Source organism: Emiliania huxleyi (genome assembly GCF_000372725.1).
Source record: "Emiliania huxleyi CCMP1516 unplaced genomic scaffold EMIHUscaffold_69, whole genome shotgun sequence".
Lineage (NCBI taxonomy): Eukaryota > Haptophyta > Isochrysidales > Noelaerhabdaceae > Emiliania > Emiliania huxleyi.
In genome coordinates, this window is record NW_005196830.1 from 163,169 (window position 1) to 187,639 (window position 24,471).

At 67.5% G+C, this 24,471-nt stretch overlaps 5 protein-coding genes across 5 annotated transcripts; 3 read left to right on the plus strand and 2 right to left on the minus strand.

Moving 5' to 3' along the window:
• Nucleotides 1-762: 762 nt before the first annotated feature.
• EMIHUDRAFT_438019 (hypothetical protein) lies at nucleotides 763-6,009 on the plus strand. Its single transcript, XM_005762144.1, has 3 exons — nucleotides 763-1,005; nucleotides 2,501-4,014; nucleotides 5,505-6,009. Exons 2-3 carry the CDS (start codon nucleotides 3,433-3,435, stop codon nucleotides 5,901-5,903), a joined length of 981 nt encoding a protein of 326 aa, XP_005762201.1. The 5' UTR covers nucleotides 763-1,005; nucleotides 2,501-3,432; the 3' UTR covers nucleotides 5,904-6,009.
• A 2,641-nt stretch (nucleotides 6,010-8,650) lies between these two features.
• On the plus strand, nucleotides 8,651-9,100 carry EMIHUDRAFT_216341 (hypothetical protein; the record flags this gene model as incomplete). Its single annotated transcript, XM_005762145.1, has 1 exon — nucleotides 8,651-9,100. The coding sequence occupies one exon, from the start codon at nucleotides 8,651-8,653 to the stop codon at nucleotides 9,098-9,100; it is 450 nt and encodes a 149-aa protein (XP_005762202.1).
• A 2,869-nt stretch (nucleotides 9,101-11,969) lies between these two features.
• On the minus strand, nucleotides 11,970-12,809 carry EMIHUDRAFT_105507 (hypothetical protein; the record flags this gene model as incomplete). Its single annotated transcript, XM_005762146.1, has 1 exon — nucleotides 11,970-12,809. The coding sequence occupies one exon, from the start codon at nucleotides 12,807-12,809 to the stop codon at nucleotides 11,970-11,972; it is 840 nt and encodes a 279-aa protein (XP_005762203.1).
• A 1,285-nt stretch (nucleotides 12,810-14,094) lies between these two features.
• EMIHUDRAFT_216344 (hypothetical protein) lies at nucleotides 14,095-14,922 on the plus strand (the record flags this gene model as incomplete). Its single annotated transcript, XM_005762147.1, has 1 exon — nucleotides 14,095-14,922. One exon carries the CDS (start codon nucleotides 14,095-14,097, stop codon nucleotides 14,920-14,922), a length of 828 nt encoding a protein of 275 aa, XP_005762204.1.
• Nucleotides 14,923-15,546: 624 nt separating this feature from the next.
• On the minus strand, nucleotides 15,547-21,310 carry EMIHUDRAFT_105509 (hypothetical protein; the record flags this gene model as incomplete). The annotated part of the gene is made up of 5 exons (XM_005762148.1): nucleotides 15,547-15,900; nucleotides 16,060-17,680; nucleotides 18,565-19,256; nucleotides 19,337-19,474; nucleotides 20,753-21,310. 5 exons carry the CDS (start codon nucleotides 21,308-21,310, stop codon nucleotides 15,547-15,549), a joined length of 3,363 nt encoding a protein of 1,120 aa, XP_005762205.1.
• Nucleotides 21,311-24,471: the final 3,161 nt, after the last annotated feature.

Here is a 24,471-nt window from a genome sequence, read left to right on the forward strand (position 1 = left end):
TGACGAAGAGCCCCGAGAAGAGGAAGGGACGAACCAGTGCGTGATGAAGAGCTATCCCCAGCAGCGGGTTGCCACCAGCGACCCGAAGGCGAGCTGTCCCGATGGACGCAATGTCCCGATGGCCAGCTGACCCGAAGGCGAGCTGGCCCGATGGACGCAATGTCCCGATGGACGCAATGTCCCGATGGACGCAATGTCCCACCGCTGCGCCCGGTGAGTGAGTGAGCGACGGCGACAGCTCTGAGCTCAGCCGCACATCGCCTCGGGCACGCAGGCAGTGCAGCGGGCGTGCAGCCGAGCACGCCTCCAGAGCGTGCGCCGAAGTGAGCATCAACGCCGCTCGCCGACCCGCCGTCGAGCGTAGCGGGCTGGGCCGCGGCCCGGCCGGCAGCACGCGTCGCCAAGGGGGCGGGGCGAGGGTGCCCCACCGACGGCAGGAGATGCTGTCAGGTCCAGTCGCCGGGCGCCGGGACGAGGGGAGAGTGCTGCCACCGAGGCGGATAGCACTGCAGACCGCCACATCGCTGCAGAGCACGTCGGCGGCGGGCTAGCCCCGGCGGCACGTTGCGCGGAGTGAGACGGCAGCGGCGGCGGCGTGCGAAGGCGCCGCAAAGCGGGAGCGCCGGGCCAGCGGGGGGCTTGCGCCCAGGGCAAGTTCCTTGCCGAGCATTGGGCGCGACGCTCTCGTCGGCGCGGCCGGGGAGGCGACCGCGGCGCAGTGCCCGCTCAAGTAGAGCGGCGGCGGTGGCGGCGGCCCCGCCGGCGCCCTCGAGAGTGGCGCAGCCGCACGCACACGCGAGCGCTCGCCGCCCCCCCCCAGAGAGGCGGGGTGGTGACGGGCGCCCGCGGCTGGTGCACGAGCGGGGATGGGGCCGCCCGCCCGCCGAGCCGCGCGTGGGCAGCGCAGAGGCAGCGCGAGCAGCCACGCCACGGCGCGGTAGCAGCGCCGCGCCCGGTGCACCAGCGACGGCGGCAGCTCTGAGCCCGGCCGCAAACCGCCTCGGGCATACAGGCAGTGCAGCGGGCATGCGACCGGGCATCGCCTCCAGAGCGTGCGCCGAGACGAGCACCCAATACCGCTCGCCGAGCCGCCGCCGCGGCAGCGGACGGCGCCGCGGCCCGGCCGGCAGCACGTCGCCAAGGGGGGGAGGCGAGCGCGCCCCACCGACGGTAAGGGGCACTGCCAGGCCCACTCGCCGGGCGCCGGGACGAGGAGAGGCGCACTGCCGTCAGCGCGGCGGATCGCACTGCAGACCGCAACGTCGCCGTACATATTGGCGGCGGGCGAAGACGAGCGTCGCGTCGCGCGGAGCGAGACGGTAGCGGCGGCGGCGTGTGAGAGCGGCAGAGGCGCTGCAAGGCGTGAGCGAAGGGCTGGGAGGCTCTCGCTCCTTAGCAAGCGCCCTGCCGAGCGCTGAGCGCGACGCCCTCGTCAGCGAGGCTGGAGAGGCGACCACAGCGCAGCGCGCGTGCAAAGCGGAGCGGCGGCTGGGGCGGCCGCCTCGCAGTCGCCCTCGAGAGTGGTCTGGCGCCCGCACACGTGAGCGCGCGCCGCCCCCCTCCTCCCGGAGAGACGGGACGGCGACGGGTGCCCGCAGCCGCGGCGCACAAGCGGCGACAGTGTCGCCTGCCTGCCGAACCACGAGTAGGCAGCGCAGGGGCACCACGAGCAGCCACGCGGTGGTACCGGCGGCGCTCCCGGCGCCGCAGCGGCGGCGACAGCTCGGAGCTCAGCCGCACATCGCCTCGGGCCCACAGGCAGTGCAGCGGGCACGCGGCCGAGCACGCCTCCAGGCACGCCTCCAGAGCGTGCGCCGAAGTGAGCACCAACGCCGCTCGCCGACCCGCCGTCGAGCGTAGCGGACTGGGCCGCGGCCCGGCCGGCAGCACGCGTCGCCAAGGGGGCGGGGCGAGGGTGCCCCACCGACGGCAGGAGATGCTGTCAGGTCCAGTCGCCGGGCGCCGGGACGAGGGGAGAGTGCTGCCACCGAGGCGGATAGCACTGCAGACCGCCACATCGCTGCAGAGCACGTCGGCGGCGGGCTAGCCCCGGCGGCACGTTGCGCGGAGTGAGACGGCAGCGGCGGCGGCGTGCGAAGGCGCCGCAAAGCGGGAGCGCCGGGCCAGCGGGGGGCTTGCGCCCAGGGCAAGTTCCTTGCCGAGCATTGGGCGCGACGCTCTCGTCGGCGCGGCCGGGGAGGCGACCGCGGCGCAGTGCCCGCTCAAGTAGAGCGGCGGCGGTGGCGGCGGCCCCGCCGGCGCCCTCGAGAGTGGCGCAGCCGCACGCACACGCGAGCGCTCGCCGCCCCCCCCCAGAGAGGCGGGGTGGTGACGGGCGCCCGCGGCTGGTGCACGAGCGGGGATGGGGCCGCCCGCCCGCCGAGCCGCGCGTGGGCAGCGCAGAGGCAGCGCGAGCAGCCACGCCACGGCGCGGTAGCAGCGCCGCGCCCGGTGCACCAGCGACGGCGGCAGCTCTGAGCCCGGCCGCAAACCGCCTCGGGCATACAGGCAGTGCAGCGGGCATGCGACCGGGCATCGCCTCCAGAGCGTGCGCCGAGACGAGCACCCAATACCGCTCGCCGAGCCGCCGCCGCGGCAGCGGACGGCGCCGCGGCCCGGCCGGCAGCACGTCGCCAAGGGGGGGAGGCGAGCGCGCCCCACCGACGGTAAGGGGCACTGCCAGGCCCACTCGCCGGGCGCCGGGACGAGGAGAGGCGCACTGCCGTCAGCGCGGCGGATCGCACTGCAGACCGCAACGTCGCCGTACATATTGGCGGCGGGCGAAGACGAGCGTCGCGTCGCGCGGAGCGAGACGGTAGCGGCGGCGGCGTGTGAGAGCGGCAGAGGCGCTGCAAGGCGTGAGCGAAGGGCTGGGAGGCTCTCGCTCCTTAGCAAGCGCCCTGCCGAGCGCTGAGCGCGACGCCCTCGTCAGCGAGGCTGGAGAGGCGACCACAGCGCAGCGCGCGTGCAAAGCGGAGCGGCGGCTGGGGCGGCCGCCTCGCAGTCGCCCTCGAGAGTGGTCTGGCGCCCGCACACGTGAGCGCGCGCCGCCCCCCTCCTCCCGGAGAGACGGGACGGCGACGGGTGCCCGCAGCCGCGGCGCACAAGCGGCGACAGTGTCGCCTGCCTGCCGAACCACGAGTAGGCAGCGCAGGGGCACCACGAGCAGCCACGCGGTGGTACCGGCGGCGCTCCCGGCGCCGCAGCGGCGGCGACAGCTCGGAGCTCAGCCGCACATCGCCTCGGGCCCACAGGCAGTGCAGCGGGCACGCGGCCGAGCACGCCTCCAGGCACGCCTCCAGAGCGTGCGCCGAAGTGAGCACCAACGCCGCTCGCCGACCCGCCGTCGAGCGTAGCGGACTGGGCCGCGGCCCGGCCGGCAGCACGCGTCGCCAAGGGGGCGGGGCGAGCGTGCTCCACCGACGGCAGGAGATGCTGTCAGGTCCAGTCGCCGGGCGCCGGGACGAGGGGAGCGCGCTGCCACCGAGGCGGATCGCACTGCGGACCGCCACATCGCTGCAGAGCATGTCGGCGGCGGGCGAACCCCGGCGGCACGTTGCGCGGAGTGAGACGGCAGCGGCGGCGGCGTGCGAAGGCGCCGCAGAGCGGAGGGCGCCGAGCCAGCGGGGGGCTTGCGCCCAGGGCAAGTTCCTCGCCGAGCATTGGGCGCGACGCTCTCGTCGGCGCGGCCGGGGAGGCGACCGTGGCGCAGTGCTCGCTCAAGTAGAGCGGCGGCGGTGGCGGCGGCCCCGCCGGCGCCCTCGAGAGTGGCGCAGCCGCACGCACACGCGAGCGCTCGCCGCCCCCCCCTCAAAGAGGCGGGGTGGTGACGGGCGCCCGCGGCTGGTGCACGAGCGGGGATGGCGCCGCCCGCCCGCCGAGCCGCGCGTGGGCAGCGCAGAGGCAGCGCGAGCAGCCACGCCACGGCGCGGTAGCAGCGCCGCGCCCGGTGCACCAGCGACGGCGGCAGCTCTGAGCCCGGCCGCAAACCGTCTCGGGCATACAGGCAGTGCAGCGGGCATGCGACCGGGCACCGCCTCCAGAGCGTGCGCCGAGACGAGCACCCAATACCGCTCGCCGAGCCGCCGCCGCGGCAGCGGACGGCGCCGCGGCCCGGCCGGCAGCACGTCGCCAAGGGGGGGAGGCGAGCGCGCCCCACCGACGGTAAGGGGCACTGCCAGGCCCACTCGCCGGGCGCCGGGACGAGGAGAGGCGCACTGCCGTCAGCGCGGCGGATCGCACTGCAGACCGCAACGTCGCCGTACATATTGGCGGCGGGCGAAGACGAGCGTCGCGTCGCGCGGAGCGAGACGGTAGCGGCGGCGGCGTGTGAGAGCGGCAGAGGCGCTGCAAGGCGTGAGCGAAGGGCTGGGAGGCTCTCGCTCCTCAGCAAGCGCCCTGCCGAGCGCTGAGCGCGACGCCCTCGTCAGCGAGGCTGGAGAGGCGACCACAGCGCAGCGCGCGTGCAAAGCGGAGCGGCGGCTGGGGCGGCCGCCTCGCAGTCGCCCTCGAAAGTGGTCTGGCGCCCGCACACGTGAGCGCACGCCGCCCCCCTCCTCCCGGAGAGACGGGACGGCGACGGGTGCCCGCGGCCGGCGCACGAGCGGCGACAGTGTCGCCTGCCTGCCGAACCACAATAGGCAGCGCAGGGGCACCACGAGCAGCCACGCGGTGGTACCGGCGGCGCGCCCGGCGCCGCAGCGGCGGCGACAGCTCGGAGCTCAGCCGCACATCGCCTCGGGCCCACAGGCAGTGCAGCGGGCACGCGGCCGAGCACGCCTCCAGGCACGCCTCCAGAGCGTGCGCCGAAGTGAGCACCAACGCCGCTCGCCGACCCGCCGTCGAGCGTAGCGGACTGGGCCGCGGCCCGGCCGGCAGCACGCGTCGCCAAGGGGGCGGGGCGAGCGTGCTCCACCGACGGCAGGAGATGCTGTCAGGTCCAGTCGCCGGGCGCCGGGACGAGGGGAGCGCGCTGCCACCGAGGCGGATCGCACTGCGGACCGCCACATCGCTGCAGAGCATGTCGGCGGCGGGCGAACCCCGGCGGCACGTTGCGCGGAGTGAGACGGCAGCGGCGGCGGCGTGCGAAGGCGCCGCAGAGCGGAGGGCGCCGAGCCAGCGGGGGGCTTGCGCCCAGGGCAAGTTCCTCGCCGAGCATTGGGCGCGACGCTCTCGTCGGCGCGGCCGGGGAGGCGACCGTGGCGCAGTGCTCGCTCAAGTAGAGCGGCGGCGGTGGCGGCGGCCCCGCCGGCGCCCTCGAGAGTGGCGCAGCCGCACGCACACGCGAGCGCTCGCCGCCCCCCCCTCAAAGAGGCGGGGTGGTGACGGGCGCCCGCGGCTGGTGCACGAGTGGCGATAGTGTCGCCCGCCCGCTGAGCCGCGCGTGGGCAGCGCAGAGGCAGCGCGAGCAGCCACGACAGGCGCGGTAGCAGCGCCGCGCCGGGGTACTAGCGGCGGCGGCAGCTCTGAGCCCGGCCGCAGATCGCCTCGGGCATACAGGCACCGGCAGCGCGGCGGGCATGTGGCCGGACACGCCTCCAGAGCGCGCGCCGAAGCGAGCATCGACACCGCTCGCCGAGCCGCCGTCGAGGCAGCGGACTGCGCCGCGGCCCGGCCGGCAGCGCGTCGCCAAGCGAGAGGCGAGCGTGCCACGCCGACGGCAAGAGGTAGCGCCGGGTCCACTCGCCGGGAGCGGGACGAGGAGGCGCTGCTGCCACCGCGGCGGATCGCACCGCAAAACGCAGCGTCGCCGCAAGCGCGTCGGCGGCAGTGAACACGAGCGTTTCGTCGCGCAGAACGAGACGGCAGCGGTGGCGGCATGCGAGGGCGGCGGCGGCGCCGCAAGCGGACGCGACGGGCCAGGAGGCTCTCGCTCCTCGGGCAGGCGCCTCGCTGAGCGCTGAGCACGACGCCCTCGTCGGCGAGGCTGGAGAGGCGGGACCACGGCGCGGCGCACGCTTAAAGCAGAGCGGCTGCGGGGCGGCGGCCTCGCCGTCGTCCGGCCGCACGCACCCGCGCACACGCGCGCGCCCGCCACCCTTTCCACAGAGACGGGGTGGCAATGAGCGGCCGCGGCTGGCCCGCGAGTGGCGACGGTGCCGCCCGCCGGCCGAGCCGCGCGTGGGCAGCGCGCAGAGGCCGCGCGAGCGGCCATGCCGTGGTGCTGGCGGCGCTGCGCCCGGTGAGTGAGTGAGCGACGGCGACAGCTCTGAGCTCAGCCGCACATCGCCTCGGGCACACCGACAGGGCGGGCATGCGACCAGGGCGTGCGCCGGAGCGAGCGCCAACGCCGCTCGCCGAGCTGCCGTCGAGGCAGTGGAAGGCGCCGCGGACTGGGTCGCGGCGCGATCGGCAGCACGCGCCGGCAGGGGCGAGCCGAGCGTGCCCCGCCGACGGCGGAGGTGTTGCCGGGTCCACTCGCCGGGCGCCGGGACAAGGGGAGCGCGCTGCCGCCACAGCGGCGGGTCGCACTGCAGACCGCCACGTTTCCGTAGAGTAGTCGGCGGCGGGCGATTCCCGACAGCACGTCGCGTGAGGCGAGACAGCAGCGGCGGCGGCGTGCGAGGGCAGCGGCGCCGCCGCAAAGCGGGCGCGACGGGTCAGGAGGCTCTCGCCCTTCGGGCAAGCGCCTTGCCGCGAGCGCCGAACCCGACGCCCTCGTCGGTGCGGCTGGAGAAGTGATTCTGGCGCAGCGCGCACTCGAGGCGGCGGCGGTGGCGGCAGCCTCGCCGTCGCCCTCGAGAGTGGTCCAGCCGCACACACACGTGAGCGCTCGCCGCCCCCCCCCCCCCCCAAAAAGAGGCGGTCGGGCGATGAGCGCCCGCGGCTGGGGCACAAGCAGCGATAGTGCTGCCCGCCCGCTGAGCCGTGAGTGGGCAGCGCCGAGGCAGCGCGAGCAGCCACGCCGCGGCGCTGACGGCGCCGCGCCCGGCGCACCAGCGAGTCGCACACCGCCTCGGGCCCACGGGCAATCTGTGCAGCGGGTGTGCGGCCGAAGATGCCTCCGGAGCGTGCATCGAAGTGTGCGCCAACGCCGACAAACATGGCGATCTGGCGATGCGCAGCGGCCGCGCGGCGCTCCACATGGCAGTCGCGGCCCAGCCAGAAGAGTCGGGAAGCCGCAGCGGGAGGGCAGCGGGCTTCGGGCTGATGCGGGCCACGAGCGGGCGCCGCTGCGAGCACGGCAGCCACGGCAGAGCCATGCGAGGATCCCGTCTCCAGCGAAACTCCCCTTCCTCAAAATCAATCCCAAACTTCGACGAGGCGAGAGAGCGCGCACAGACTGACGTCAGCTACGCTCCTGAAGGACACCTCTGAAAGGCACCTTCGTCTGAGGACGGCGTCTGAAGACGACGGCCTCTGGTCAGATTCGGTCTCGTCGCTAGACTCCGATTTCTCTTTGTCAGGCCATGTGCCGCTCGCTCGTCCGCCCAAGTGACTTGGACGCGCGGTCGAGGGCACCCCACCGTTCCTGGGGCGCGCTGGCGCTCACCGCTGGCGCTCACCAGCGGTCACCCCCCACCCATCCACCCTTTTGTCTTTGAGGCTGTCGCTCCGAGAAAACTTGTCTCGCAGCTGCGAGAAATTACCTTTTCCAGCTATCCAAGGTGAGCACATCGCGCCTCGCCGCGACAAGGCGCCCCTGCTCGTCGCGCCAGCCCCCCCGGGCGGGGGCGCCGCCATGCCACCTACGCTTCGCGAACGGCTTAGCGCGTACAAGCGCTCGCTGAAGAGCGACACAAGCAAGGTCTGGCGCAAGGTGAGTCCTCGCACGCCTCGCGCCAAGACAAGCCACCATGTGGCAGCGACAGACGACCATCTTACCTTGCCATTCGCCATCGTCAAGCACCCAAGCTGGATGCTGCGGGACGAGTCGCGGATTGCGGCCGCGCAGGATGACAGTACCCTCCCGGCGACACTGTACGAGGAGCGCTTGGCTCGCGCCCGCAAGCTGGACACCGACTACAGACCTCCTGAAGCAGTCGGGCGTGAAATGGCGTCGTCTTCCCTGGCTTGGGCAGCACGCAGTGATAGTTTAAGCGCAGCAGAGGATATGCTGGCTCGCGGTGCTGACGTCGAGGAGAAGGACCCGCACACCGGCACAACCCCGCTCCACTGGGCAGCCGCTAGAGGGTCGGTCGGCATCGTTCGCGCTCTCATCGCTGCGGGCGCCAGAGCAGGCGCCACTGACCTGGATGGCGCCACGCCGCTAATGTTGGCGGCGGAGCGAGGCCATCTGGTTGTGGTCGAGTTGCTGTGTGCGGCTGGCGCTGACCCGAGCGCTGCTGACCGCGATGGCGTCACCGCGCTCCACGCCGCCGCCGCGCGGCGGCATGGAGCGGTGGTGGCCCAACTGATGGCGGCAGGCGCGGCTGCGGGCGCGGTCGACTCGCTCGGCTACACCGCCGAGACGATCTCGGGTGCGTTCGACGACACCGGCGATATTGCGGAAGACGGGAAGGCGGCGGGTTCGGATCGCGACCGGTCCTCGAGGGTGATCGAGGACGAGGGCGGCGAGGACGAGGGCGGAGTGGGCGAGGGCGGGGCGGGCGAGGGCGGGGCGGGCGAGGGCGGAGCGGATGACTGCGGCGAGGAGGAGGACGATGACGCGGACGAGGACGAGGACGAGGACGAGAGGCAAACCAAGGCCATGCTTCTCGGTATTGGCTACAGCCCGGCTCAAATCAAGGAGGCGACGATCGCTGCGCACGGGGACGTTCAAGGCGCCGCAGAACGGCTCTTGGACGCCAATGCTGGCATGGACAAAGACGGGGCTGCCGCCCTTTCGCCAAGCCACGCGGCGCAAGCCGGCCCGCCGTTGCGTGCCAGGCGAGCCGGGCAGAGGCATGGCCAGCTGCACTCCCGCTCGCATCAGGCGGTGCACAGTGACCGGCAATCGCCGCCCGGTCAGCGCCCAGGCGGCATCGCCAGTCGATTGGTCGCGTTAGAAGGGCGTGTCGGGCTTACTGGCTCGGTCGGTCCCCCACTTCCTCGCATCATTGAGCTCGAGCTGCTGGCGGGCTTATTCCGACCGAGCGTGCAATGCTTCGCCGTCCGGCTCGACGCCCTCGAGCAGTGGGTGGAAGAGAATGGATTGTAGAGAGAGAATAAGGGGCCCAGACCGTGCCGAGGGGTAATACCAATCCGTACATACGCGACGTACGCGACACAAGTTTATGGACCTAAAAGCTAGAGACTCGCAGAGGCACCGGAGATGGCGGCTGACGCGGCAATTGCTGGCAAGCTCGGTTCGTCCGGGTAGGAGGCATCGAACCGGGTGAAGGAAAAGCGCGTGCTGTGCGCAGAGGGCACTTCATACATCTCAGCGGTCCCCTCGATCGCGCCCTCTGCCATAGCACTCGTGGTGAAGTGGCCCTGCTCTGGGTAGTCGTCGATCTTGCCGTCGCGCGGCCCTGTCCACGCGAACGATTGTCCAACTATGCCGTGCGGTCGGCTGCGAGCGGCGGCTTCGCCCTTTGCGCTAAAGTCGACGTCGAGCCGGTGCTCCGGTCCGGATATGCGCGAGTACACGTGGTTGCCGCGCACTGAGATGGTCCAGTCGCCAAGGGCGAAGGAGGCGCTCGAGTGGAAGACCTCCATGTCGAGACCCTCGCACGTGCGGAAGCCCCCCCGCCCCAGCTTGAAGGCGCGATCGCCGCAGCTGCCGTTGATGACGCGCCACCCCCAATTGTGCTCGTTCAGCTCGGAGGCCCAGAAGGACACGTTCGCCCTCGTCTTGCCCCTGGGGCCGAGCCGAGCCACCAGATGCGCCTCGGTGATGAAGCTCCCGTTGACAGTCAGCTTGTCGTTGTGGAGGCGGAAGCTGGCTTCCTCAATCTTCACATTAACTGACAGGCCCGGCACGGAGAGAAAATTGTAGAAGCGCCCATTCCGTCCCCGGAAGTCGGCCCGCCCGCCGTGCGCAAACCGCAGGTGCGGGTCCTTCTCGATCCCCACCGGAGGCGGAGGCGGCATGGGACAGTCGCTCATGGGTGCGGTCGTGCACTCGTCCGACGATGTCGGCGCGCCTGGACACACGCACTCCCGAGGCACGCTGAGGCCGCCAAAGAGGAAGTTGCGCCCATAGTCGTTCTCATTACTCCCGCTCTTTGAGACTTCCAGGTCCAATATGAAGGGGTTTGTTTTTGCCGGGAACTCGAGGCAGAGGAACTTTGGCATGGTGTAGCGATACGGCTTGCCCACAAATTGGATGTATTGTGCTCCGTTCGATGCATTCGTCGGATACACGCCGGCTCCAGGGGAGGGCTCACCTTGCGTGCAGGTGATGACGTCCTCGTACCTCTTTTCTGTGCCGGAGATTCCGGTGGCCGGGCACTTGTCGTAGTCACCGCAAACCCCGCTCTTGCCTCCGAAGATGACCGGCGTGTCCATCAGGACCTCAAAAAAGTCGTTTGGGTTGTCGTTGCCAGTCCCGCGTTTCAGTCCTGAGACGGTAGCGCACGACCCATCATCGGATACTGTGATGTTCATGTAGCCAGTCGTGTCAATGTTGTCACACAAGTAGTCCTTGATCAGCGAGGAGCCCCTGACGTCTTGCATCTTCCCGCCCACCATGCGAGACCCGTGAGTGTAGTATGGTTCTTTTGACGGGCACGTTTGCAGGCCGCATGCTGTGAGCGTCTCGGTCATCACAGCACCCTTGTCGAAGTCAAAGAAGCAAAAGTCGAAGCCTGGACCAACAGACAACGGGGATAAGGGCGGGGCGATGCGATGCGCCCCTGTGTGAGAGTGCGGGCGTGCGCGCCGAAACCGACTTCTATTTTGTCGTTATCGGTGAAGTTAAAGGGATAGCTGGTCTGAGGCGTAGCCTCCGGGTTGACAAACATGAATTCAAACTTGGTCTTCGTGTTAGCTCGCAGATTGAGCTCGGCAAACTGACCATCGTTTGATTGGTGCCCGTTCATGCCGGAGTGCCAGGGTGTGTACTCGCTGACATTTTTGATCACCAGGTCGAACTTCAAGGGGGCCGAACCGGTCCCGTCATAAAGCTCTCCGATGTTTGTGTACCGAAGTATCTGGGGGCCGTCTTTGATTTGCACGTTTGTACAGTCACACCCGCACCCGCACGGACAATCGTAGCTGCCCAGTTTCATACTTGTGCACGTAGCGTCGTTACCGCCCGGGTACCCGCCAAGGTTGTTGATTTTGATGTCTCCAGCCGCGTAGGACATGTACATGCCGCGCGCCACCTTGCCGCTCGGGCACCAAGTGTTTCCCTCTGGCAGGGTAGTGAGCGGCGATTGATACGACGTATGGTCCATTGGTTTTGGAGTGACGCCCCACTGGTAGAGCCGTTCAAGATACTCTGGAGTCCCAGGTCCCGCGGCGCTCGCGCGGGGCAGCAGCACGAAAAAGAACGTCACTGCCTTCATCGAGTCGACGAGCTGCTTTGGCCGCCCAATCGACATGGGCGCGCCAAAACGGCACTTTAGTGCGACTACGTTTCGGCCGAGCTTCGAACTTGCTGTGCCGTCGGGGGGCCGGGGCCGGCTCTTTTTACCCGTTCGCGCGGTGTTGCGTCATCTGTTTGCTTGGGGCACCGCCGCGCAGATGTCGCGGGACGGTCCAAACTCGACTCCCCGCCGGACATCATGAGATCATGAGATGTCATGTTGCGACATCCCGAGAAACAATGTCAATTTCATGGTCAATTTTTAGTCATCCCCAGACATCGCTCATCGGTGTTCGGGTGTGTGCTGGGTTCCGGCGTGGATCGATTATCGATATTGTTATCGTGGGTCGTGGCGTACCGAAGATGGGTTTTATGTGAAAAGAAATCCGCCGCCGTGTTGTGCTACCAAACTGTGCGACAATCTCTTGCTCTCTCCTCTCACCAACCCCTCACTCTCTCACCCACGCGCGGAACCACACCCTCGCCCGTCCGCTGGCTCACTTGCCCAGGGACTCACAGAGATCCGAGCTCCCAGTTCGCGCAGGCTCTCCTCACGCTACGGCAAGCGTGCCGCGGCCATCCGGTCGCCCTTCTTCACGGCGCTCTCCAACACGGCGCGAAAATAGGTCTGAAACTCCTTGACCTCGAGCGCGCCGTCGCTGTTCTTGTCACAAAGCGCAAAGAGCTCGGCACAGCGCTCGGTCTGCGGCAACTCGAGCCCGCTCCGCCCGCAGATCCGCGCCACCATGAGAAAGACTTCCTGCTGATCGAGGGTCCCGTTTTGGTTGACGTCCACGATGGAGAACTCCTCTACACAGACGCGCTTCCGCTTGTCCTTGTCGGCCAAGAGCCTGCGTGCCCACTCGACGCCCGACAGCTGTGGCTGCGTGCCCATGGCCGCCGTGACCAGCGACTTGCGGGCGGCCGCTTTGCTCGCCGCCTCCGCCTCCGCGGCTTGGAGCGCAGCCTCTGCCTCTGCCGTGGCCGCCTGAACTCGGCTCTCTTCTTGCGCCTGCTCGACGAGAACCTCCGCGGCGGCCCATGCGTTGGACCTCCGGTCCGACCCGAGGACCCCAACGTCGCCATCGCCATCGAGGTCCAGTCCTGTCGCTGCCTCTGCCACGTTGGCCATGTACTCGAAGAAGCCAGTCTCGTTCCGCACCGCGGGCAGAGCTCGCGCCGCTGCCGCGTCGTCCGCCGCCTTGCGCACCTCCTTGCGCCTCAGTTCCGCCGCCGCCTCGCGGGCCGCCGCCGCCTCCGCCTCCGCCTTGCGCACCGCCTCCGCCTCAATGGCAGCGAGCTTCTCTCCCCTCTTTGAAGACCTCGTACTCTTCCTCGCGCCGGTCCCCTCCTCGGCCGCCAGCGCGGCAACCACGCCGAAGCCAACGGCGTCCATCGACGACGTACGCGTCCGTGCGCTTCTCTCAGCTGCCGCCCACGCCGTTTCGCGCGCGGCGTCGGCCAACACCCGCTCTCTCTCCGCCTCGGCTTCTGCGGCCGCCGCCCGAGCCGCCGAACTCCTCTCCGCTGCCTCCTTAGCCGCAAGTCGGGCCGCATCAGCTTCGGCGGTCTCCCTGGCCTCCTTTACGGCCCACTCCGCCTCTGTGGCTGCTGCGCGAGCCGCAGATCGTCTCTCTGCCGCCAGCCGCGCCGCCTCTCGCGCCGAATCGGCCACCTCCTCTTCCCTGGGTCCCAAATGTTCCCGCTCCGAATTTATGACCACCGAACGTGCCGCGGCTCGCCTCTCGGCCGCCTGCCGCGCCTCCTCCCGCGCCGCGTCGTCCGCCGCCTGCTCGCCGCTTGCGCCGTCCTCCGCGGCAGAGTTCCGAGCCGCCGACCTCCTCTCCGCTGCCAACCGCGCCGACTCCCGTTCCGCCTCGTCGTCGATGGGCACAGCTTCTGCTTTGGCCTCCACCAGCACCGCAGCCGCCTCGGTGACAGCTCTGCTTGCCGCTGGTGGATCCGCTGCGTCGGCGGTGGCCTCATCGTCCAGGGGGATTTTCCACAACCTGGCCATCGAGCTGGCAGAGCGCCGCTTCGGCGTGCTCTCGGTGCCAGGACTCGTGGGCTCCCCCGAGTCATCCAGCGAGTGGATCCGCCAGAGCTGTGTCATTGAGCTCATGGAGCGCTTGCGTGTCGGGGCGGGCGCGGACGCGAGGGCCTGGCCTTTGGCCGCCGGTGCCTCCGCCTCGACCACGCCAAGCGAGGACTCGCCCGCGACGCGTCGATAGACGGGTGCGCCCTCCTTCATTCGCAACCCCGACGCGCGACGTATCGGCGATGTTGAGATCCGGCACTATTAATTCTTATTACTTCAGGATGCAACTATTAATTCACCTTGATTTGTACCAGAGCAGATGTACTTTTAGCTTATCACTGGAAGGAAAAGAGAAATCAATAGTGTCACCTCCAGGAGAGATGGGCGACGCAAGAGGCACAGTAATAAATAAATTTCTTCTTTGTGTACCATTCCGCGCCAGTCCGCGCCTTTGTTGTGCCAGCGGCTGAGAGCGCGCCTAGAATTCTTCTTTGCTCCGTGCTGGGGTTCTCATCAGCTGTCCCTGCCACTCCGCTGTGAACACGAGGGGCCTCGGCTTGCGGAGCTGCTCGGTGTACGAACTCTGTTCCACCAGAGTAGCTGGGAGTGGCTGCGGCTATAGCAGACAGTCTCATCAGACACCATGCTAGGCCACAAGCGCTCCAGCCACGTTCGCGAGTACGGCCTCGCCACAGGCCTCGGCGCCCTGTTCGGCGCGACAAACACGCTCGTCGGCCACCCATTCGACACGGTGAAGACCAAGATGCAGGCGCAGGCGGGCTTTAGCGGGTCTATGCGGGCCACGATTGCGCGCATCTGGAGCACGGAGGGCCTGTTGGGATTCTACCGCGGCTGCGTGCCGCCGATGTGGGGCTCGGCCGTGTACCGATCGGCGCAGTTTGCGGTGTACGACCTCTGCCACACCGCCGCTGCCACGCATGCGCCGCTGCGCCGCCGCGTTGATCCCCTCGGCGTCGGGTGCGAGATGGAGCTGCGCGTCCCCGTCTGCGGCGCGGTCGGCGCCACCGCACGCACCGTGCTCGAGTCGCCGATTGAGTACGCAAAGGTCCGCGGGCAGACGGGTCAGAGCTGGCGGCTCGCAGAGGTGTACCGCGGCGCGGGCCTGCAACTGGCGAGGACGGGCCCGATGATGACGCTCTACTTTTGCCTCTTCGACTCGTGCAAGCGGAACGGCTGCACCGCCACGCCGCTGGGCCAGTTCCTTTCCTCCGGCCTCAGCGCGCTCGTTGGATTTTGGGTAGTGTGGCCGTTTGAGACGCTCAAAAACATGACGCAGGCCGGGATTGGCGGGAGCGTGCTTGACAAGGTGCGTGCGACGCCCGGCGGCGTGTTCGGCCTCTACCGCGGCATCGTGCCTGGGTCGCTCTCAGTTTTCCTACGAAACGGAGCGGCGATGCTCGTGATGGCGGAGGCCAATCGGAGAGTGACGGCGTGGGGCCTGCGAGACTAGCGCGCCCCGGCGCTCGCACTACGCACAGAGGCCACCGACGGTGTCTCGGTAAAAAGGAACAGGTCCCCGCCCGTGCGATCTTTGTGCAGGGTTCTTTGTGGGTCCGTGGTCGGCGGCTAGCCGGGGTCGTCCTCCCGGTGGGGGACTAGCACTAGCCGTCTTCCACATGGTCCCTCGGGTCCCTGCTGCTCCTAATCTATGTTTATCAGCGTACTCATGTACTGTATTATGTGCTCACATGCGCCGTGAGCATGTGTCCCCGGCATCGTGTCCGGGGATCCTTGAACTTTTTCTCTCTTTTTACACTCTCTCGTCTTGCCGTGTGTTTTTTGCCGTACAGCGTGTACTGGTGCGCGTGGGCGCGTGCGCGCTGCGCCGGGCGCCGGCACACCGCACACAAGACACAAAGTCCATTACAAAGTCACAACGTATGAGGCGCACACATCTCTCTCTGTGTCTACGACGCGCGAGCCCCCGTCCACACACACGCGTACGGGGCTCGCTAAGTCGAACCATGAAGTCTCCTCGCGCTGCCCTCCTCCTCCTGGACCCCCGTACGCGGGGTCGTACGTAACACGTATGCGAGGGGCAGCTGTGCGCCAGGTTCAGCTTCAGGCCGCCAGCTCATGGCGACACGGCGAGGTCGGCCATGGCGCCCTCCAGACTCCACGCGCCCGCTGGCCCGATATGCTTGCAGTACGCGCCCTCCTCGTGAAACTCTCGCATCCGGTCCTCCGCATCCGGGTGCGTGACCCGCGCCGTGATCGCGACGCGCCAGCCGGTGCGCACGGCAGACCCCGGAGAGTGGAATACGCCATGCACCACCCGCCGCTGCAGGCCCGCCCGCTGGACGTGCACGACACCGTGCGAGGTCTGAAGCCCTCGCGGGGCGTCGTACGTGCCGCGCGCGGCCTCGGCGGAGAAGCGCGCCCCATACTCGGAGTGCCAGTTGTCCATCGGCTTCCAGAGCACGACCTCCTAAGGCGGAGGGAGGGCGCCGAATGGGCTTGCCGGTGGCGCCGTGCGCCGCCCCCTCCCCTCCCCCCCCCTTCCCCTCTCTCTCGTGGCGTCGCGAGCCTTGCCCGAGTCCTCCGGACGCTCGTAGAAGACAGTCGTCACAACAGGCTGGCGACGCACCAGCGGCGCATTCTTGGGCGCACTCTCGCGCGGGCCATGCTTGTAGCCCATGTCGGCGTCTTGGTGGTAGTGAAAGCCGCCGCCGCGAAGGTTAAGGCCGAACACGATCGTGTTGAAGGGCGCGGGCGGTGGCTTGAGGTGGATTGCGGTGTACATCATCGTGTGCCCCACGCACAGCGCTGAACTCAGCGGCGTGTGCTCCGCGCCGTTGATCACCTTGAAGTCGCCCGGCTTTTGGCCGAGCACGTACGGGCCGCCAAAGCCGCGGATGAAGGCGTCGCCCTTGCGCGCGCACCAGAAGCGGTCGCCGCGCATCGCCGCGCCGAGCTCGGCCAGCATCTCGGCGGTCCACGGCCAGAGGGCGTGGATCTGGCCGTCGAGCATCGCCGCCGCCGACGCCACGTTCGACCGCTGAGGCTGTCTCGAGAGCGGCAGCATGTCGACGGCGCCCTTGACCTGCCAGGCGCTCGGCGGCAACATCCGGTGCCTCCCCCACCACTCGGCGTCGTCGGCAGGCCCGAGACCGAGCCGGGCGAGCGTCCCGTCGGCGGGCGGCCACCCTCGTCGCGCGGCCGCGTCGGCCTCAGAGCGAGAGACCGGGCCCACCGCTTGCGGGTCGTAGGCCGCCCACGACGGTGCCGGTGCCGGCGCCAATGGCGGTGGCAGTGCCTGCGCCCTCCTCGCCTCCCTCGCCGCTTCCTGCGCCGCCTCTCGCTGCTCAGCTTGCTGCTCGGCAGGCGCCGGCAGCGGCTGCCATCCAAGCGAGAGCGCAGATAACCCGCTCCGCTCCGGCGGCCAGCTTCGCAAGCCCGAGAGGCGCGAGAGCTCGAGGTCACACTCCGCGCGAGTCTCCGAGACCCCGCCTGCCGGCACCGAGATCACTCGCCGCCCGTGGCCCTCTGCCGCCGCCACCAGGTACGACAGCGCCTCCGCGGCCGCCTCGGACCGCACGACACACTCCGCGCGGAGCACCAGCGCGCTCGAGCCGAGGACCCTCGCAGGGGCCGCTGGCTCGGCGTCGATCTCGAGCGGCTCGGCGTCGGCCTCCGGGTCGGGAGACTCGTCCACCGCGTCGGCCGTTTCGCCGCCCTTGTCGGTGCTGCTGCCGCTGTCCTCGCTTGCGGCGGCGGCGGCGGATAGTATCTCTGCGCAGCCCGAGTCGAGGCACGGCGAGAGGGAAGCCGCCTGGTTCCACTTGAGGTAGCCGATATCCACCTCCAGGTTCTCGTCCACACCGTGCGACGCACGCCGCGACGCATGCTGCGAGACGGCATGCGCCACAACGCGAACCGCGAGCGAATCGACGTGATTGGCCGGCTCGCGCCGCAGCTCCAGCGAAGCGCCCGCATGCATCAGAGCTCGTGCCGCCGCGATGTTGTGAAACTTGAGGCCCACGGCGACGAGCCGCAGGGAAAGCGTCCGCTCGACAAACGCCGCGTCGGGAAGTCCTGCGGCGTTTGCCATCGGCTGCGTGCCTTCACCGTCCGCGGATGCGGCGGCAGCAGGCTGCGTCGCCTCCTCGTCGCCATCCAGGTCGTCGAGCATGACGGAGGACGCGCCGCGAAGGACGGTGGCGGCAGAGGTGAAGGAGCCGCGGAAGCGCTTTGGCTCCATTCTGGACCTAGTTCGATCGCTGTGGATGAGAGGCGGGAGGTGGCGGGTTGGTCGCCGCGATTTTCTTTTACGCAAAGTCCTGCTCCCCTCCTCGTCTCGCCCTGCGCGTCTGCTCCGCCTCCACATCGTCTGCCCTGCGTCGTCTGGCGACGGGTCCTCCATAGTCGGTTGAGGTCGCCGCCCTCCTCGTGCCTCTTCCCAACGTTCCCTCGGCGGCCGATGCCGTCCGCTCCGACTCCGCCGTCCCCGGGTCTGCCCTGCTCTCGTCTGCGCCAGCTTCTGTTTCGTCATCACTGGTGTCTCTCCTCTTCTTTCTCCTTTCTTGTACATAATCATAATGTGGCACATTCTCGTAGCGACGGTTTCACCATCGGACTGCCGCCAGACACGCGCCGTGTAGTGCGACGACGCCGTCACAATGAGCTTGCCATCCGGGCTCACCGCTGCCGAGAACACCGTTTCCGTGTGCCCGGTCAGCGTTCGAAAACGCCACGAACCGTCGGACAACTGCCAAATGCGCGCAGTTTTGTCAGCCGAGGTCGTCACTCTCTTAATGCCCAAGAGCGGTCGTTTGCCTCTCCATGAAGCGGTCGATTTGGCCCGCCTTCCGTCCCCCCCAATGCTTGCCGTTCGCTCCCCCCCCCCCCCCCTCCCCTCCTCGACTGCATTCCCTTTTTAGATACATAAACTCGAGCGTGTCTGGTGTCCAGTCCGAGCCTGGCTGTTCTTCACCTTCTCTCCTAAGATCTCCTACCTACCTCCACCCCGGGGCGCCCAAGACACACAAGCACAGGCGGTCGAGAAGGGAGAGACTACAGCGACGACGATCAGAGTGCATGTATTCACACCACACTCGAAAAGGGGAAAGGCCTTCCTCTCTTCTAAGAGCACCAAACGGCGTAGCAGCCCGCAACCAGGGCGAGGACCATCAGCACGCACTCCCAAGCCCACCACGCAAAGGCTCGGTGCCTGCAGTTGTGGAAGCTCTGCGCGCGCACCTCGTGGATTCCGATCGACGGACACTTCGAACCGAACAGCTTGATAGTGTGGGAGATGCAGAGCTGGAAGATGACCTTGTCCTGCTGCATCACGAAGCCGGCGGCGACTGCGTTGCGTATCAGCTCGTGGTCAGTCTTCGAGCGCAGCACCAGTCCCGCGCCCGCCACCGTGATGAGAATTGCCACCAGCACCTTTCCGCCGATGATGAAGACGTAAAAGGCCGCCCGCTCCCAATAAGTGAGGCCGCTCACGGGCCGCGTGACCGCCGCGCTTTCACCATACTCCTCCTGGGCGACGGGATGCTTGTCTGCAAACTTTTGGAACCGCAGCAGCTCCATCTGTCCCACAGTTGGAAACTCAGACAACCACAGGTGCATCTCGAGCGACTCGACCAAGTCGCGCAGCCCTAGCTGCATAAAGGTGCTGGTCGCCACCAGGCGCAGCATCGGGCTGCCGCCTCCGCAATCATGCGCCTCCTCAACCACGACGGCATACAAGTAGGCCCCGAGCGAAAGCTGGACGACGTAGGAAGCAACCAGAGGAACGACACCGTTCCCGTAGACAAAGAACGTCGGAAAGCGGTGCTGGCAGGGTGAGCGGAGTGGGTGAGATGGGTGGTCGTGTGGTTGTGCGCTAGCGGACTGCTCCTGCTGGGAAGGCAGACCTGCGGGCTCGTGTTGAGCCAAAGGAGGATCGCGCAGCCGTAGATGGAGTCTGTGGGTAGCGAGCGGGCGATCGAGCCCACCTCTGCCTCGTTCTGACTTCCAGGGTTGAAGGGTTTGCCCTTGGGTTCGAGCAGCGCCTCGTTTGGGAGCGGCAAATAGTCGTCCTTTGACTCTGTGGTTGCACGGCTGGCCCGCGCCACAGTCACCAGCCCGTCCATGCGCAAGCAGTGTGAAACAGCAGCAGGACAATCAGACCGAGGTACTCAGCGCAGAATGTCAGGGGCGATAACGACGCAATGGCAACGAACGACGACGCACGCACGCGTCCGTAAAGCAAGCCGGCAAACTCTCCGCGAAAAATGGGTTTGCGTCGGCTGTTTGCGATGGTCGCGTTCGCGGTGGTGGGATCGCAAGCGTGCTGCTGTGGCTCAAACAGCGGCCACATCGGGCCCGTCACCAAGGAGTTCTGCGCAAGCCAAGCCGGAACCGTGCGCCAAGCACACGCAAAGCGTTAACCGGCAGCAGCAGCGACACATCGCAAGAACACAATTCGCATCGCATTCAACGCCCAGGCCCCAAGCGCTCCCGCCACCTCTCACTCTGCCGCCCCTCCCTCTGACGCAGTATTGCGGCTCGTGCCACCCACCTTGTGATGTTGCGTGCAAGGTCAAGTTTGCCGCGCAATGAGCTGGAACCCGTTTGCAGACCTCAGCTGAGCTGGCGCTAGGCCGGTCCATGTGTGTAGACGCAATAGCTTTCCACCGATCACGCAGTCGCCGTCCGGCGCCCCAACGTTGACGTATATGCGTGGGTGTGTGGTTCTCATCTTTTAGCAGTGTGCGTCTGGGCGTGCCCCCCCGGTGGCGGTGCGCCGCGCGACGCGTGAGGCTGCTGGCTCGAGCGTCGTGTGGCGTGGGTGGCGTGCCCATTCGTGGAGAGACAGTAAAGAGGGCGCGCCTGTACAATCCCGCGATTGGGAGGGCACTTGTGACGAGGCATGGTCACGTGTTAAAGGCGAGTGGCACGATTTTTCGCTGTGTCGTGTGTGTGGTCCCTCTGTGCGCGGACTTGTGCTAAGTCGTTGTGTGAGACTCCCTTTTGCTTGCTAATACTGCAACATTTTTTTACAATACGCACACGTGAAGTCATATCCCAAATCCAGGCCTCGACTCCTTGGGTGCCGCGGCCGGCGGCAGAGGTGGCGCCCGCCGATTGCCCTCGGCAAGCACGTCTGCAACCAGCGGCCTGGTGTCGCAGAGCTGGCTCATGGCGATGCGGTTAGAGGCGGCAGGCCACGGCGCGGCGCGCCTACGAGCGAGCGAGTCGTCCTCACGCGAGGGATGGCGCCGCGGGTCTGAGGCGTGTGGCGCGAGGCACCGCCAGACTTCCCACGCAGCGGGAAACGCGCGTCGCACCGCGACCGTGTCGCCGGGCGTAGGCCCCTCCGCAGTCGCGAGGAAGAAGGCGTCCACAAAGTCCGCCATAAACATCGGGCGGACCGGTCGCAGCGGCCGCGGAGACAGCACGAGAGCCTCGAGGTCGGCGTTAATCAGCACGACCGGTCGGTCGTGGGCGCGGGAGAGCAGGCCCTGGAGGCTCTCCAGTACGTGACCGTCCGGCTCGTCGTCCGCGGAATAGCGCACGCGATTGCAGGGCGCGAGCACGACGAAGGCGCCGTCGTCCTGCTGCGGGTCGCCGAGGCCAAGCGAGGAGCACCGTGCGGCGCCGTGCCAGAGCGGCAGCAACGCGCGAGGAACGTAAAGCCGGCAGCGGGACCCTTCCGCCTCGAGCGAGCTGGCGAGACAACGTGCCGTCTCGTCCACGCCGGCGCCCGTCGGCAGCGTGACCTGCACCCGCAGATGGCCCGTCTGGAGCGCAGCCAGCGCCGCCCGCGTCGCCTGGCGCGCCATCTCCTCCGCTGTCCCGGGCAGCGGCCGCGGGTGGGCCAGAGTCAGCGCCAAGAAGGAGAGCATCACAGTGCGCGGTCCGGTGGCTATTGTTTCGATGTTGCCAACTTTTCCGCATTGTTGGCCTCGGCCAATGGACCTCGAGACCACCCACCCCCCCCCCCACGCATCAGTGTAGTTGTACGTACTTTTAGCTTACTGGGAGAAAAGAGAGAGGGGGTTGTGTTCTCTAGGCCCCTAAGGGCCCTACGCGCGGCGTGAGAGCTCGGAAGCGAGCTTTGCACGGGAGCACGGCGATCGAGGATGGCACGGTTCACCCCCCTTCACCGAAGCGATGGAGATGCGTTCCGCGTGGTGTGACACAAATGAGAGGCGGGAGTGGGGAGGGTACGCGGTGCGGTCAACGCCCGAGCGTTGAGCCTTGCGCGCAAGGCGGTTGATCTTTGCAACCGGCGGCGAGAAGCCGCCGCCGAATGTCTCGTGGAGAAGCAGGTTGAACTTGTTTCGTTTGGTGAAGATCCCATCATGGTAGTGGCCACGCTGTGACTTGACGTAGCCTTGGCCGGTGGTGTGGTCGAACGCCCGTTGACCACGGAACCCGCGTTGCTTGCAGCCCATGTTTGCAAGGCGGGCGCGCTCTTCGGTGTTGCCGAAGGCGAACTTGTCTCTCTCTAGAGTCTAGTGTATGTAGCTCTTACGTACATTCCCGGAGGAGGACTGCTGACGGGGTTTGCGATGAGGAGCGATCCGAACGTGGTATTCGTTTTTCGTTTGGTATGGTGGCCTCGGCCAACGCACCTCGAGAGTCGAGACCATACCCCCCCGCTCTTGGAAGACCTGCTTGGGGTATGGTAGGGCTAGCCTTGGGCGGTCAGGACCATACCCCCCCCCCTTTGGGCCGCCGAGGCCCGAGGGTACCATACCATACCCCGGAAAAGGTGGAACCCTGTCGAAAACAAACACAACCCTCCCGTGACGAAAACGAACAACGCACCAGGCGACTGCCTGAGAACGCTGGATCGAATCGTAGGAGGCACCTCGAGCAAAATTGGGCCCGCTCAGGTGAAAAAAATATAAGGGTCAATCTGCCGATCGATTCGATCCGTAGCCACTCGAACCGAGCGGCTAACGGCCGAAGGGAGGGCAGAGTAGATGATAGGAGGTGCCGGCGGGCGACCTATATAGCATAAAAAGTATAGTTAAAATAAAAACCGGGGGAATTAGACACCACAGATACGCACACCGACGCCCGAAGTGCCAAGAAGGACGTCATTAGTACGAAACCTCAGAAGGCCATGGGCGCCGAGTGAGAGAGAAACGTTCCCTCGAGAGGACAAAAGAAAGGCGACGCACCCCCTCCTTGCGCAGTGTCCCCCGCTATGTGTCGCCAATTGGGGCACGCTATCCTGCGCAGGCAGGGCAAGCGGGGGCGGGGGGCAGTCCCCCTGGTCTGATACTGGGGTGTGGGTGTCTCCAGTCTCGGAGCACGGAGGGGGGCAAAAAGATAAGAATATCTAATTTTTTGTCGAAAACAAACATGCGAGGTTCTTTTTTCTTTGAGCTTAGCCTCGATGTTATGAAACAAACGCAAGGCGGACATGAGCCCTAGTCTGGCCGATTTTTTTGCGGTATCTTGATGTATCTCTCCATATCTGACCGTATCCCGCCATATCCCGCCATATCCCGCCGTATCCTGCCCGCCTCACGCCGAGCAGCCCGGCCTCTCCGCGCTCCGGCCGCAGAGCGCGACGGCAAAAAAGAAACTTAGAGGTCGCGTGCGCTCGAAAAGGGGAATGATATGTCTTTGAAGAAGGCACACGAGCTGACACGCGAGCTGACACATGCACCCGCTAACACATGTCGCCCGCACCTCAAATATTTAAATGCCCGACCCGGTGAGCCACTCGCGGAGCTCGGCGGAGCCAACCTCGAACGAGTGCGGGAAGACGATGGACGGCTCCGTCTCGTCCGGCGTTGCCGGTGGGGTGCGCAGCGGCTCGTAGCCCTCCTCGGTGTCGCCAGTCAACGTGCACGGGGCGCACTGGTCGAGCTGCTCGAGCGAGATGCCCTTCATCTCGGGCGATGCTTCGTCGGTGACGAGCTCTCGCCAGTCATGGGAATCGACAAGCGCTCGACAAGCGGGGCCGTCGAAGGCGAAGTTCGCCCGTCGCGTCCGATTTGCGGTTTCACGCTTCACCGACCGGTTGTCGTGAACACATCATGGGGGCTCCGTATCTCATCATATCCGCGTGTATCTCCCGGTATCCCGCCATATCCCGCCATATTCCGCCATATTCCGCCATATCCCGCCATATCCCGCCGCGGATACCGCGAAAAAAATCGGCCAGACCAGGGATGACATGGCATATCGCTCTCGCCTCTCGGGCCCACAGACATCCCGCACACCCGCCGCACACCCGCCGCCCCCGCGCGCGCCCCACCTCGGCCGGGAGAAAGGGGAGTGACAGTTTGGGATGAGCAAGCCCGAGTATGTTGAGTCCTGGCTCAACAAAACGCAGGGAACAAGAGGAGGTGGTCCGGCTCACAAGTCCGGCTCACGCGCCCCGAGCTCGCCATCTACCGCACTGAACACTTCCGCCCCCTCGCTCCCAACCCACCCACCTCGCCTCGGGCCGCGCCGCGCGATCTCGGGCGATCTCGCGCGATCTCGGGCGATCTCGGGGCCGCGCCGCGCGATCTCGGGCGATCTCGGAGCGTCGCTCGCGCGGCGTCACACCTGCTCAAAAAAGGAAGGGCCTGGTTGGAGCCACGGGGCTCACGAGGACGTGCTCGCTCGGTTCTCGCCGCCTCGCCCTGCGCCACTCGGGCCGGTGAGGCGGCGCCCCGCGCGGCGCGTCCCTCGCCCCGTCCACGCCGACCCCTGCGCGCACCGCTCATCTTCAGCCCTCTTGGGGTTACTCTTGCGCTCACGCAGGGGAACCCGGCGGGACTCCCTTCCCCCCACCTCCGACGGGTTAGGTCGGTTCTGCGCCCCTTGGCGCCTGTGCATGTCCCGCGTGCCCGCCTGCCAAGGCTGGTGCCAAGGGCAAGGCCAATTCAACTGCCAAGGCTGGTGCCAGGGCCAAATCAACTGCCTGGCTGGTGCCAAGGCTCAAAGGCTCTCCTCTCTCTCTCTCCTCCCTCTCCACTCTCTCAACTTTCTCCCTCTCTCTCCCCTGCGACTCTCTCTGCTCGCTCCGCCCTCTCTCTCCCTCCCTCCCTCCCTC

Coding starts and splice junctions, on each gene's coding strand:
- EMIHUDRAFT_438019 (XM_005762144.1), top strand. CDS start 3,433: ATGCTGTCAGGTCCAGTCGCCGGGCGCCGGGACGAGGGGAGCGCGCTG. Junction 4,015..5,504: donor TCGGGCATACAGGCAGTGCA/GCGGGCATGCGA, acceptor CATACAGGCACC/GGCAGCGCGGCGGGCATGTG.